The sequence below is a fragment of the Hoplias malabaricus genome, chromosome 18, assembly GCF_029633855.1.
Source record: "Hoplias malabaricus isolate fHopMal1 chromosome 18, fHopMal1.hap1, whole genome shotgun sequence".
Lineage (NCBI taxonomy): Eukaryota > Metazoa > Chordata > Actinopteri > Characiformes > Erythrinidae > Hoplias > Hoplias malabaricus.
In genome coordinates this window covers 24,339,715-24,355,030 of record NC_089817.1, presented here as the reverse complement: position 1 = coordinate 24,355,030, position 15,316 = coordinate 24,339,715, and the positions used below count along the sequence as shown (strand labels likewise).

Below are 15,316 nucleotides of genomic sequence, written 5' to 3'. Positions count from 1 at the left end.
AATGCGGCACAATAATACTGGCCCACATTCGCATGCTTTAATGAGGGGCCCTGTCTCATTTGTTGGTTTCATTTGTTTTTCAAATTAAGTCATCTGGGCTGACCACATGAAAGGCCTGTGGTCAGGTTCGATGGATTCCAGGTGGTGGTTGCTATCTCCATATGAATGCTTCGGTGTTGTGTCTGAAGCTCTGCTTTTATAACGCTGGCCCCTGTCGGCGAACAAGAGGAAGCGTTATCAAAGTCGCACGCCTTTAAATTCATCTTTGGTGTGAGAGTGGAATTTCAGCTGCCATTTAGAATTTAGAACCAAGATAAACACTAGGATTTCACTAAGGAGAGCAGATCCAGACATTAACTATGAGTTCTGCTCTGTGCAGGCTGCTCTAACAGTAAAACATATAAACATGTCATTTTAATACGAAGGACATTGAAGAGAATAGGGACTGCATCAACAATATTGTTTTGCATGCAGAAAATTGGTTAAAACCATTTGTATGTCCAGGTAGTGTTTGTGCAGCATTAGAATACAGACATGAAAACTAGAATGTCTTGTGCTATAAACAAATGATATGTTGATTTTATTTATTTGTTTATTCGCTCATTTCCTTAAAACTACTGCAGGCATTGCATGGATTAGTAAAGTTTTACCAGGAGGACAACTGATTTAACTTGAAAACTGGTTTACTGGTACCTTGATTATCAGTTTAAATGGGTTTACCATTTACCAGTACAATTTTCACCAAAGAAATGCAGATCTTGGTGTGTGGATTTTTTGTAACAAACGTATAGAACAGTTCTTTTATTCTTTTTTTAACTCCTTCAAAATGGTCCACAACTTTAGGATTTAATCAGTCCATAAAACCAGGTTCCACATATGTCCCCCTGCCCCAGGTGTTTTAGATGTTCACTTTGGGGTTTTAAATTGTCTTTATTACCATTATATTTATATTTATTACTTTATTTTCTCAGTGACTCAGTCTTGACAGCTACATATTCTTCCAGAGACATAGCACTGGGCTGTCCTCGCACACTTGGAAGGATTGTCAAAATAATAATAATAATAATAATAATAATAATAATAATAATAATAATAATAATAATAATAACGGCATCTTTTTAAGTTCTCTTTTCTCTCAAAAATGAAAGCTTTAAGTGCTATTTATTGAAGTGCTGCCAAGAAGCTTTGCACAGTTCCAGGTTGTAGCGCCATATGAGCAGGTGTTTATCTAATGGGAAGTTTTGGTGGTCTGCATGGAGTCCCTTTTGTTTTTGCACTTATTTCCCCCTTACTTGTGAAAGTGAACTGACTTTGTATCTAATCCTTTCCCATATGTCTCCCCCCAAAAAAATCAGTCATTTCTAAACTATTTTGATTGGAAGTTAAAGGATGATTACTATCTTTCTGTACATTTAATAAGAGGAGAGCCATAAAGTACTCATTTTTTACAAAGTGTAACACCCTACTTTTAAATGTACCACAGAAAAATAATAGCTAATCATTCAAAAACAACATAGCAATAAAGACGTATGGAAAGCTCTGACCCGCGTGTTATAATATTCATTTTGTTTGTGAGTTGAGTGGACATCATTCAAATTATAAATATTTTTTGATGTCTAATATTACTACTAAAAAAACAAAATGTTCAGATGGGCTGGGACTTTAACTGTATCTGTCTGAGTAACCGGGCTGCTGTATGAATGTGTGAGCTAAGAGGTGGGCTGGGGGAGAATGAGAACAGCAGTCCCCAAGGCCTTCACACCCTCCACCCCCCACCCTCATCAACAGACGGTAGGCATGCCTCGGCCACCCCATCCCTCTCTCCTCCGTCCGTAATCAGCGCTGATTGGCCGCCCAGTGGGCTTGGGCTGCATGGATTATGAGCGCAAGCCCTTATTTGGAAGGTGTTGACGGGACTGATCCTTTTCCAGAAGCTCACCATCCTCCGTCCACTGCCATTTTTTCTCTGCGAACAGGAGGGCGAACATGCATCCCACAGACCCAGCATCTCTCTGAAGCCTCCGTCTGATCTTCAGTCAGCTGATGTCGCTTCACGCCCTTCCATTTTTGGCTGAGATAATGATAAAATGCAGATTCTCTATCAGACTGTCTGACGGATAGGAGGATTTTTATTTTATTTTATTTTATTTTTTTCATATATGTTGGAAGTGGTCGCTTCTGAGAAAATGCCTGAAGCTAATTATTTACGATCTGTGTCTTGGGGATATATAAAGGTATGCTGTCCGGGTTCTTCCATCTTCTACAGGGCTGTGGTTACGAGTTCTGATATGTTACGAGGATGATGTCTAGGGGCCATATTTTGGCACTTAACAATCATGAGAGGAGAAGCCCAGCTCTGAGATGTTGCTGCTATTAAAACAATGGTTTTATCACGTTTTGTTTGTTGGTTTCAGGGACGTGTCCGAGCATGTTTTGTGGTATTAGAAATGCAAAGGTATGAAAATGAGAGAAAGTGAAAAGCTGGAAATCATGGCCAAAGGTGTCAAGGACATGTGAAATCCTTGCTGTGTGAAAACCTGGTGTTTCAGAGGAATATTGTTTGAATTTCTATATTGAGAGGGTGTTGGGCTGCTTTATTTCTAGCTCTTTGGTTCTAATTGGCTGCTTTCTTCTTTGGTCTGAAAAGGGGGGGAGATCTATTTGTGTGCTGTCAGGTGTCAACGTATTGGTGCAGCTAATATCAAAAGTATTGATTTTCTGTGCTCTGACATCTCTGTGGCCACAGCTGACCCAGTAATAACTAGGCTACAGAGCGTGGCAATCCTTTTTTATATAGAAACATTAGGGGTTATACAGAGTCCTAAGGAAAAATGATATGTAAAGCTTTTTATATTCAAATGTAAACATCAATCCAGAAAACCATACTCCACATCATAGATGTCCAGTTTTTACCAGCATTTTAACAGCTACACACCTTGTCAGACCCTCAGTGTTGTTTTCTCACAATTCCTCAGTTGATGCATTGAAACTCCTGTAATATTTTGTTGTTTAAAAATGCTGCTTCTCTGAGAGTGACAGACGTAAAGTTATATCAGTTTAAATTACGCATGGATTTTAGATCTGTTTTGGAAACTGACCTTTTTTTCTTTTGTGCCTTTTCCTCTTCATTTTACAAGTCGATAATTTTCCCTCCTGTCTTCTGAAAAACAGTAATAAACAAGAAAATTAAATGACATAAATGCTGTTTTGACTGGAAATAATACAAGAGAGGTGGTCTCTTAATTTTGCATTATTACTTTTTCACCGCAATCCATGTCCAGGAGTCTAAGACAGTACAGTTGGCTTTGCACTCTCGAGGTGGAACGGAACTCCCACACTCAGACTGATGCTAACCAACATGGGGTTTTTGTTAGCTAACGTAATAAAACATAGAAGTTAGCATTCTCCTCCAAGTGTGTTCAGCTGTCCAATGAAGTTAATTTAACAGTTGCAAAGGTGCAATGTCTGTCTTCAAATATTATGCAGAGAAATTCATGACATTTATACAACTGAATTTTTTTTTGAGCAAATTTAACACTGCTCTTCTGCATATTTACATTCCAGTTCAAGAGAATGCTGAACCGGGAGCTGACCCACCTGTCTGAGATGAGTCGCTCTGGGAACCAAGTCTCTGAGTACATCTCCAACACCTTCTTAGGTAATCACACCCATCAAATTCTGAGAACAGACTGACATCGGTGTGTAAACAATATTCTTTTCTCAAGAGGCTGTGCGTTTCATTAGCACACAGACACAGTCTATGTTGGAAAATGCTTTAGTGGGGCACTGATTGCACTGGCTTCTCCACAGACAAGCAGAATGACGTGGAGATGCCCTCCCCTCACGCTCATAAGGAGAAGGAGAAGAAGAAAAAGCCCATGTCTCAAATAAGTGGCGTAAAGAAGCTGATGCACAGCACCAGCCTCACCAATTCTAACATCCCTCGCTTCGGGGTCAAGACGGAAACAGAGGAGTCCTTAGCCAAGGTGAGCTGTGAAAATGCAGATGATTCATTAGTTTTGGAGTGCTTCTACAACCTCTCATACACTTTCAACCCCAGATGGGGGCTTCAGTCCCTGTAATTGAGTTCTGATTGGATCGGATATTAGACCTTGTTCGAAGGTCAGTGTTCTTTCACATGAACGTATCGATCCAGTATGACAATGTGGAATACTCTGGAAAATGCATGCATTGAAAACAATCTGTGACTGACTCTATTGTCATCTATTTGTCGTCACAGGAACTAGAAGATATTAACAAATGGGGCCTTAATGTTTTCAAAGTCACCGAGTTTTCGGGGAATAGGCCTTTAACAGTGATGATGTACACAATATTTCAGGTGAGAACTTATTTTCTGAACAGCATACACACTTCTAATTTGAAGATGAGCATTGCCTTTTGTTTTGTTTTTTAATATATAAAGAGCTTTGCTTGTTGTCTTTTTTTCTCCTAGGAAAGAGACTTGCTAAAAACGTTTAAAATTCCATTAGACACTTTTATAACATACCTGATGACCTTAGAAGACCATTACCATGCAGATGTGGCATATCACAACAACATTCATGCTGCTGATGTCACCCAGTCGACACATGTGCTGCTCTCCACACCCGCTTTAGAGGTGAGATCCAGTGATGCTCCATTTCATTCCTTTGGAGAGGAATTCTTCTCAATATGTCGGCTGAAATATAGAGTGATTATGTGAAAAATCATTGCTCATACGGTCTGGAACTCATTTCACACAGTAGCTGTTAGTCCTCCATCTGCTGTTTTTAGCACTGATATAAATGCAGAAGTTATTATGGTAGATGTGGGAAAGTGGTGTTGCTAATTGTGTGCTTTGCATTGGTCGTCTATTCGCAGGCCGTTTTCACAGACCTTGAAATTCTCGCTGCCATTTTCGCTAGTGCGATTCACGACGTCGACCACCCGGGTGTCTCCAACCAGTTCCTCATTAACACCAGTGAGTATTTTCCTTCATTTTGGGGATGCAAATAGGTTCCTTCCCACACCCTCCTTTGTTTCATTGAGGAAAAAGCTATGTGTTTGCTGCCTTCTCTATTTTCACGGCTTGAGTCCATCACACCTCATGTTCCCACTCCTCACCTATCAAGCAGCACTTCACATTTAGAACAAGTGTAAGACAGAGAGACTGGTGGAGCACAAAAAAATAACATCGTTTAAGGCCCACTCCATCCGGAGTCTGGTTCATCACTGTGTTGTTGTTTTTTTTATCACTATTATTATTATAACTGTGAGTAACTCTTTAATGAAAAAAATCACCACAGACCTCCATTTTTTATTTAATGGAATTACCCTTTAAACAGATGCTAGTTTGTAAGAGCTCATTTTTAATTACTAATACCAAAATTATATTCAGGTTATTTATTTTTCTGAAAATATTCCTCTGGAGATTTAAGGTAATCCAGTTGGGTGAGCCAGGTGAAAGTCATAGAAAATAAGTATTTTATCGAGGTCAGCATTGTAAACCAGACCCCCCCAGGGCTTCTCGGCTTCCGTGCCAGCATTCTGACACACAGCTCTCATGAGAAAAACAAAGGATTCTCTATCGTGTGGAATAAGAGTCTGTAACACTGAATGTGGATCCAGTCGCACACAAACATGATGAGCTCCCAAGCCAAATGACCTCGCACTAAGCATTTACCCCTGCTTACATAACAGTATGACATAAGCAGCGGTGTGCCCAGCTATTGCAGATAAATGAGATTGAGACTGTCTGTCTGAAAGTGGCAGAGGGTGATACATAGAGCAGAATCCCCCCACACCACATCCTCTAATCTCTCACCAGAATGACAGAGCTCTGACACTTACACAACTGTTTACACCTAACAGCAGGTGGGATGTCGTCATAGAGGCTGCTGTTATTCGCAGTAATATATCCCAGTTCTAAACATATAGCTAAGCCCTAAAGTATACATACCCATGCTTTGTTTGGCAGGAAGCTATATTGTGCTGTATAAGTCAATGATGAATTTGAACTATCTCATTGTTTTGTGCCAATACCAATGGGTTATGTATTTTAAGCCATGTTGTTGAGCATTAAAACTAACTACAATCAGAGGAGAACTGCTACAGATGTTCTCTAACCAGTTATTAGAATATATCTAAATCCAAAAGTGTGAACTGTCAGGTTGCACACTGTGGATGTTCATGAGATAGAAAAAGGTTTGGGGGTTCAAGTCCTGCTCCGGGTGACTGTCTGTGAGGAGTTGGTGTGTTCTCCCTGTGTCTGCGTGGGTTTCCTCCGGGTGACTGTCTGTGAGGAGTTGGTATGTTCTCCCTGTGTCTGCGTGGGTTTCCTCCGGGTGACTGTCTGTGAGGAGTGTGGTGTGTTCTCCCTGTGTCTGCGTGGGTTTCCTCCAGGTGACTGTCTGTGAGGTGTGTGGTGTGTTCTCCCTGTGTCTGCGTGGGTTTCCTCCGGGTGACTGTCTGTGAGGTGTGTGGTGTGTTCTCCCTGTGTCTGCGTGGGTTTCCTCCGGGTGCTCCGGTTTCCTCCCACAGTCCAAAAACACACGTTGGAAGGTGGATTGGCGACTCAAAAGTGTCCGCAGGTGTGAGTGTGAATGTGTTGCCCTGTGCAGGACTGGCGCCCCCTCCAGGGTGTATTTCCACCTTGCGCCCAATGATTCCGTGTAGGCTCCAGACCCACCATGACTCTGAGCTAGATAAGCGCTTACAGACAATGAATGAACGAATGGTCCAGTCTAGACCTGTCCAGACATTTCAATCTCATCAAGACTATTTAGAAAATGAAAATAAAATAGTAATGGCAAGGCAGCCTTCCCATCTCCTAGCAATAGAGAAGTGGTTTGATGATCTCTGTGTAGACATACAAAAGCTTCTTAATAATTATAAGAATCGTGCAAAAGGCAGATTGCCATTAATTGTGATTTTGCCGAACTGTAACATTAAATTAAAAACTAATTATTTACATATCTAGCACAGTGTCTTGCCGACTTTTGATTCTTGTATATTTCATTTCCAGCCAGAAGAAAGCTATTGATTGAATATTGCTTAAATCCACTATAAATTTGGCATGGGTGTGAATAATACTGGGCTTAACTGCATGCACCACCTGACTAGCGCAAGGCCCTGATTGTGTGTGTGTGTGTGTGCACAGACTCAGAGTTGGCTCTCATGTACAATGACTCATCGGTGCTGGAGAACCATCACCTGGCAGTGGGCTTTAAGCTGCTCCAGGAGGAGAACTGTGACATCTTCCAGAACCTGACCAAAAAACAGAGACAATCCTTAAGGAAGATGGTTATCGACATCGTAAGTGGACTAGACCATACGCAGATGCACAAGGCTTCAAATTCTGCTCTAAAAATAGTTATTACTAAAGGATTACATAATTATTTATACTCAGTTTGCTCATTGCCTATGTACAGTGTTTCAGAGTTACTGCATCTCTGTGTTTATTTTGTCTTAGGTATTAGCCACTGATATGTCTAAACACATGAACCTACTGGCTGACCTGAAAACAATGGTTGAGACTAAGAAAGTGACAAGTTCTGGAGTCCTGCTCTTGGATAATTATTCAGACCGAATACAAGTAAGCAATGAAACAATTCAAAGTTATTGTTTATTGTATTGAAAGATTTAAACAATCAGAAAAAATTAGTCCTCTACATAAGGTTTCTAAGAAGCATTCAGGTGATGTTCAGATGTAGCTTTATCTGTTGGGGTTATGTGCTTCTCAGGTGCTACAGAACATGGTACATTGTGCGGACCTCAGTAACCCCACCAAACCCCTTCAGCTCTACCGCCAGTGGACGGACCGCATCATGGAGGAGTTCTTCAGTCAGGGAGACAGGGAGAGGGAAAGGGGAATGGAGATCAGCCCAATGTGTGACAAGCACAATGCATCTGTGGAGAAATCTCAGGTACCTGTAGTTACAATATTGTAACTACTGATATAGCAGTAGACATTTAGCCACTCGTTCCTGATTTTGTTTTATACTCTTCACATGAACCTGAGAAATATTTAAGTAATGATAAGTTGTATGTACGTGTTTATAAAGTACAAACACCATTTCCAGAAAATTTGGGACATTTTGGAAAAAGCAATAAAAACAGATTCTCTCGAACAAAGAAAATATACATTTTTTTTCACTGACGAACTTGATTGTGGTTTGTGAACAGAACAAATACAGATTCTAAATATAATCTAAGGATAAATAACTGCACGTTTTAAATAAAAGTTTAATGTTGCAGTCCACTCCAACTCAGCACATGGGCGAAATAAGCATTAAACACGTACAGAAAATAAAGGTCTGTTCTGAAGCATTACACTATAAGTGGGTGAATATAAATTATATAAAACAAGCATTCACCAAATGCCCTGTCTTTATGCCAACATTTGTGAGAGAATTTTCAACCAGTTAAAACTCTAAACTAATATTTTTCAGTGCAACACCAAACAGAAGAATGTTGTCTTTTCCCAGGGACTCCACTTTATTTTAGGACAAGGCCAGGTCTCATTCTGCATGAGCTACAATAGTGTGTCTTCATAGAGTATGTCACACAGCTTCAGGGACCTGGAGGTTGTGGGTTCGATTCCCACTCCGGGTGACTGTCTGTGAGGAGTGTGGTGTGTTCTCCCTGTGTCGGCGTGGGTTTCCTCTGGGTGCTCTGGTTTCCTCCCACAGTCCAAATACACACGTTAGTTGGTGAATTGGCGACTCAAAAGTGTCCGTAGGTGTGTGTCTGTGTTGCCCTGTGAAGGACTGACGCGCCCTCCAGGGTGTATTCCCGCCTTGCGCCCAATGATTCCAGGTAGGCTCTGGACCCACCGTGACACTGAAATGGATAAGGGTTACAGATAATGAATGAATGAATGAATGAATGAAAACCTTATAGAACTGTTATGTCAGTCACCAAGAAATGCAGAGCTCAGGCACAAACTCGCCGCTTGTAATGTTTGTCACGTTACAGCAGCTTTCATATTTGTTTTTATCCAACTCACGACAGGTCGTAGCATTACCTCGAGGTGACCACAGAATGTTTGAGCAGCTCTTGCAAACAGCAACAATGGGCAAATGTTTCACTCGCAAAACTGCAACAATTAATATCTATAATTCTCAAACATTTTAAAGGTAAAATTAGGAGAATAGGAGTATGATCCACTGGGGTCTGTCTCTGTGTTGTTTGTGTGTGTTTCAGGCATCAATTTCTGAATTTGTTTATATTTAACAAAATTATGTTCATCATGAAGAAAAACAACTCAAAATATGTTCTTTATAAAGTTTGCTGTTAAATAAAGGCTCATGTGAATTAGTAAATTACAGCTTCAGTTTTTCTTGCATTTCTAAAAAATGTCCCAGCATCTGGAAATGAGGATACAGGTTTGATGTCTGCAAAAATATGAGGGACAATTTTATGTTGATATTTTGAAAGCCCACATGCTCTAGACATATTACATTTTAATGTACAATAGCAGTTTATTTGCAGAATTGAACATACCACATCTTGTAATTCACGCTAAAGCCCCCGTACGCTTGCATATACCTGCATGCAGATTTGTAGTGGAAAGCTTTCTCTGAACGTCATGTCCACTGTGTTTTAGGTGGGCTTCATAGACTACATAGTGCACCCTCTGTGGGAGACGTGGGCTGACCTGGTCCACCCGGACGCCCAGGATATCCTGGACACACTGGAGGACAACAGAGAGTGGTACCAGAGCACCATCCCACAGAGTCCCTCCCCCGCCCCAGAATCTGCAGAGGAGGGGACGCGGCCGACCGCTGGGTCGGAGAAGTTCCAGTTCGAGCTCACACTGGAGGAGGACGGCGAGTCGGACACAGAGAAGGACAGCGGCAGCCAAGCAGAGGAGGAGGACGAGGAGGAGGAGGAGGAGGAAGAGGACAACAGCTGCAGTGACTCTAAAACCCTCTGCACGCAGGACTCTGAATCCACAGAAATCCCCCTGGACGAGCAGAACGAAGGAGAGGAGGGGGAGGAGGAGGAGCACGCCGGAGAAGGAGCCTCGACAGAACCTAGCATGGCCGAGGAGGAAGAAGAGGAGGATGAAGAGCAGCCTGCAGGGACGTAGCAGCGCTGCAGAGCGAGTATTAATGACGGACAGCAAACATTTAGTCCCAAAGCGCACCTTGCACTCCTCAAACCTCGGCCGACTCCTGTCTCCTCCTGCAGAGTTGGGGAAGACCAGGAGACTCTGGTAGATTGTCCTTATTTTGCACTCAGGAATAACTTTTAGTCCTTTTTTTTCCCCTATCTTCACTACTTTTATTTTCCCCTGCGCATGGTTGGACACCGCTGGAGCTAAACCCACTGTGCTTTTGTCCCCATTACCTCCTATTGTTCCTCCTCCGCACTGAGGGTGAGAGAGATCTCGAAGGTCACTAAGCAAACGAGCAGCAACACTGCAGTTAACTGCAGCAATCTCCAGCTTTTAACCAGACTGCGTAAGCCATGGCCATCGGGGGTAATGGGAAACTCATAGGAATGCATTTTTTTGGCTTTCAAAGAGACCTTTTTTTCTACAGTTTAAGTCTTCCTGAAAACCTGACTGAAAAAATAAAACCACGCAGCTTAGTGCTGTGGCCTCTGATCTTTTTGTACGGCATTCAAATGGAGATTTTTACACAGAGGTTACTTTTCTTACAGAAACACCAACAGCAAAGAAATCTTTTCAAGTGATCTTCTTGCAAAGAGTAACTTGCAAGTATGAGTTCGTGGTAGTCGTCTGAGTTTAAATGTGTTTTAATTTATTTCGTTCTTATGCATTGCGTGTTTTTCCCGATTCCAGTTCGTTCACAATGCCGCTCCACACTGCTGTATCCTTTTTTTTTGTTTGTTTGTTTATCGCACAACTAGTCCAGTTAAATCTCTCTGTTGACTTTACTGACAACACTCTGAAACCCTTACCTCCAGTGAGCCTCTTAATAGAGTTCGAATACACGCTTAGCCTCACAAATGCCTCACAAAGAAATGTTTCTGTACATTCGGTGAATTGCAGACATTGTTTGGTTACTAATTATCTGAAAGAGCCGTCAAACCGGTCATTTGACCTCTGTTTAAAGCATTTTTAATCTGTCTGTAGCATCACCAGTTAACATGGACAGTATTTCCCTGTTTGTACATTCAAAACGGTATGAGATGCCAACTGGGCAGGTGCCTTGGCTTCTGTTGTGTGCGTTTCTAATGCGCATCAAATTTTCTTACACTAAGTTTATTGCTGGTGGTAATCAACCACATTCTACACTCTCAGAAAAAAAGCTACGGTAGAGGCACATTGTTGGTCACTGAAGGTACAAACGGTGTAAATGTACATTACATTCTCTTCTCCAGAGGGAGAGGTACATGTTTGTAATCTTTCAGTACACAACTGTGTCATGTAAAAAACCATAGTAAAAGATAGTCTCTATCGTCATAGTAAAAAAGATTCTAGATAAAATCTAGATGCAGATAGAGTTAAGGTTTAAATACACCGCGTTCTTTAAAGTAGCCTCATTCACGCTACCAGGCTTTTTCAGATCAAACATTGTTTCCACTCACTTTTTACCATTAAACGAATGACAACATCCTGTTCTCCGTTTGTAATGACGCATCTTATTTATATTTACTTTAAAGTAGCGTTTATAACATTCAGACGACTTTACATTTGAGATATTTGAAGCTTCTAAGTGAGCAGTTCTTATTCTCAACTGCCTTTTCTTCTTTTCTCTTCAGTGGATCTCATATAAAGCTCAACATAAACATACATCTGACAGTTCTCCAGTTTTCTGTCACAGCATCTAGATTAAAGCAGTAGTGGATCAGTTCTTAGATTGTAAAGTTACATGCCCCAGAGATTCCTAAACGGAGCATGTTGTGTAACATCTTTATAGATACAGTTATGTAAACTGCTTAAATGAATATGATTTCAGTACAGGGCACTTGGTACATTTACAGACAGGTCTGACTGACCGCTTTCTTAGGGCTAGACACAGACAAACATCCGACTACCAGACGATCTCCATTCTCATGCCAAAACCACACTCCTCCCTCACTGGACTTGCACTATAGGACTCGCAGCACTTAGCCATGGGGCTGTTCATTTCAGATCATTTCTGTATGTACATGGGTTTATTTATTGGTCCGTATGTGTGGCATTGCTGTAAATATGAAGCGTTACTGTAGAACACAAACTGTAGCATAGACGGCATGTTACTTGCAAGTTACTTTTTTGGTTTGTTTTATAAAAAAAATATGAAATAATAAAAAAATATATCTATATATATGTACATAGTACGAACATTTTTAAGAGCGTAAACATCCTGCTTCACTGAAACTTGAATCTGGCTTTTAAGGTAGTACTGATTTAGTTAGACTTTTTATTGATATTATTTAAGTTTTGTGCCATTTTATTTCTTTTTTTTTCCTCACCAAATGACCTTACCTGTTCTGGATTTCGTTCGTCTCTGTTTACAGACATGTATTTATTATGTTGTATATATTGTAATATTTGTTGTAAAAACGATAATCAGTTCTTACTCTATCATCCCTAATGGCGATGGTGTTGCTGTATTTGGTAAACTCTTGTTGAGAGAATGTTTATTATAGATATTATACAGTGTAAAAAAAGAAAAAATGACATTTGAAAAGCAGTCACCTTTGAGCTTGTTTATGGAGAACCAGGGGAAAGCCAAACAATATGAAAAGACACCACTGGTGTTTGGCCCCAGGGCTGTGCCTTAACTTAAAACAATGTCTTTTTATTTGTTCGTCTGTCTGTCCGTGTCCTCTCTCTCTCTCTCTATTAGACAATGGTTGTGTGCACTGGGAAAATCCGACCCATTTCGCTGCCTGAATATTAGGACTTAAGTGCTACATTGTGAAACTAAAGCTTAGAACACATTATATTACTGTATGTATGCTGCTGCCGTTTCTAAATAAGAGTGGAATGCCACACGTAATGCAGCTGAGTGCAATAGACCTTCACCAGTTCCATGCAGGAGAACGGTTGGCCCTTAGGTGCTTGCTGGCTGAATATATTGATCTAACTTATGTTCATGCTGTTCCCAACTGTGTTCAGGTACTGTCTGCTACCTTTGTCTCATCCAGCCTTGTAGATGTGCTTCTGCACTATACAAAAATATAGTTTGTATGTTAAGAGAGCCTATTTTCTGACACGCATACTGTAGATTTTAGCAGCCCTGGACCAAAGCCAATGGTGGCTATTATTATTATTATTATTATTAGTAGTAGTAGTAGTATTTTTTCAGTGTCATTAAAGTGATACATAGACTGATACTTCAATATTTGATTCATTAGGTTACATCTTTCAATGACCTTAAACTTTTTACACTTCTTTCACTGGATACTTTGTCTCTTACAGTCTTTTGACAGTACTGTAGATCCTGCTCCAATCAGTTTGAAGACTAAAGAAAACATTTTTATATGCAATGGATAAAATAAAAAGCATGGGTTGATTCTGCTTTTGTGTGATATGTGTGTGTTTGTAGAAATGACAGCGATTAAGAATTCCAGCCCTCATTATTGTTTACATTTATGTTTCCTCAATTGGCAAGTCACACTAGGTCATGAACCAAAGAGATTATATACATATCTCTTTTTAAAGCCTTCCTACAGTGGCTGCGTCTCACTCTCACTGCCTTCATGTGTTGTTTGGGGGAAAACGTGTTGTTTACTAAAAAAAAAAATAATAATAATAATTAATTTATTCGTTCGTACATTAACTAAATACTTCATACTTACAAATGTCTGCCGTTACATAAACATGGGAATTTCTTTTTTAATTCATCCGAGAACTTACATTTAAGTCTCGGCATAGCTGCTCGAGATGAGGGTAGGTACATGAGCTTTGCCTGACGTAAACAAGGACTACTGACGTGCAGACTGACCAATTAAATGTTTACAGAGAAGGTTATCGACCAATAACGGTAGCTCTACAGTCAGACCGTCCAATCAGAAGATTTTAGGCTACTTCACCACGCCCCTTCTCACTCAAGCGAACCAATCGGAGTAGGGGAGGGAGGGACTAGTTTATGAACTGAACGCTTCTCGAAGTTCTATGTAAACTGTAGAAAAACAAAATCCCGGACATTTGTGAAATTCCGCCCGGACATTTTTTTAAGTCTAAAAAAAGAGGACATGTCCGGGTAAAAGAGGACGTCTGGTTACACTATGATAAACCCTTCAAAGGATTTCTGAGGACACTGAATTAATAAACATGTACGTTAGAACCAAACCAATCATCAGTAGCTGACCTCACAAATGCTTTTGTGGCTGAACACCATCAAATCTCTACACAAATGATTCAACGTCAAGTCCAGCGTTTCTCAAATGTGTGGGGCGCCTAAAAAATGATTTCTCAGTAAAAAGCACCCACTCACAATGGATTCTTTAGCCTTTAAACATAATCCGCGAGCATTAGAAGAACGTAGCTTGTCTGGAACCAAAATATGCTTTTATTCACAAACTTTTATTTTGAAAATTCGCCGTTGAGATTAACGCGTCTTAGCTGCGAGTCGGACACTTCTTTCAGTCTTCGTTAAGGCGCCTGTTCGAATATAAATCTGCTCCAATCAGAAGTTTACTGGCCGCCGATTCCTCGAGTCTGGTTTATAAAGTTAGTTTTCATCAGCTTTGGGCTTGAGGTAAGTAACAAGAGCAAAACAAACGACGACGGTTAATTACGGTTATAAAAGCAGCGTGTATCTAACTGTTAGGGATCGGAGTTAGTTGACGTTAATGAGCTGTGTTCAGGTCGTGAGAAAGAGCTCCAAACATGCAGCGAGTTAACGTTAGTCTCTGGCTGTGTCCCAAACTGCACTGAATAGTGTGTGTGCATATGTATGTATGTGTCTTTTTATTTGTTCGTCTCTCTCTCTCTCTCTCTTTCTTTCTATTAGACAATGGACACACAATTAGACACACACACCATCCTTAGCAGTGTTTCTGTAGTGTAGTATGTAAACGTCCACAGTGTGTTGTTTGGGACACAGCCTCTCTCTCACGTTAATGTTAATCAAATGCTGTTCCACATCTTTATAAATGCAGTTTTTACTGCCTTATCTACATAGGATTATCAGCTTATAGCTGTCTAATATTTTGGGAATGGGGTGGGCTTTGACTCAGCAAATACGCCCCCCTCCCTCACTAAACTTCTGCTGGAAAAACCCCCAGAGGTTTGTTCCCAACAGGTGTTGAAGTCGGCCGTTGTGAACATGGATTTTTTGATACGGTATCCCTAAGTTGTTTGATCTGGGTTGCATGTCTCTGACGTTCATTTGAACCCCTGAGAACTGTGTTAACTTGTGGGAAAGTTAAA

General features: G+C 40.7%; 1 protein-coding gene across 4 annotated transcripts in view; it reads left to right on the top strand.

Moving 5' to 3' along the window:
• Positions 1-13,447, top strand: part of LOC136674370 (3',5'-cyclic-AMP phosphodiesterase 4D-like) — a 280,825-nt gene extending 267,378 nt beyond the window's left edge. For all 4 annotated transcript variants that reach the window (XM_066650364.1, XM_066650366.1, XM_066650367.1 and 1 more), the window contains 9 exons: positions 3,565-3,658; positions 3,811-3,986; positions 4,241-4,339; positions 4,454-4,618; positions 4,861-4,960; positions 7,139-7,293; positions 7,451-7,573; positions 7,722-7,904; positions 9,587-13,447. In XM_066650364.1, coding sequence (XP_066506461.1) covers positions 3,565-3,658; positions 3,811-3,986; positions 4,241-4,339; positions 4,454-4,618; positions 4,861-4,960; positions 7,139-7,293; positions 7,451-7,573; positions 7,722-7,904; positions 9,587-10,072 — 1,581 coding nt within the window. In that variant the 3' untranslated portion in view covers positions 10,073-13,447. The remainder of the gene's footprint in view (positions 1-3,564; positions 3,659-3,810; positions 3,987-4,240; positions 4,340-4,453; positions 4,619-4,860; positions 4,961-7,138; positions 7,294-7,450; positions 7,574-7,721; positions 7,905-9,586) is intronic.
• The last annotated feature ends 1,869 nt before the right edge of the window (positions 13,448-15,316 follow it).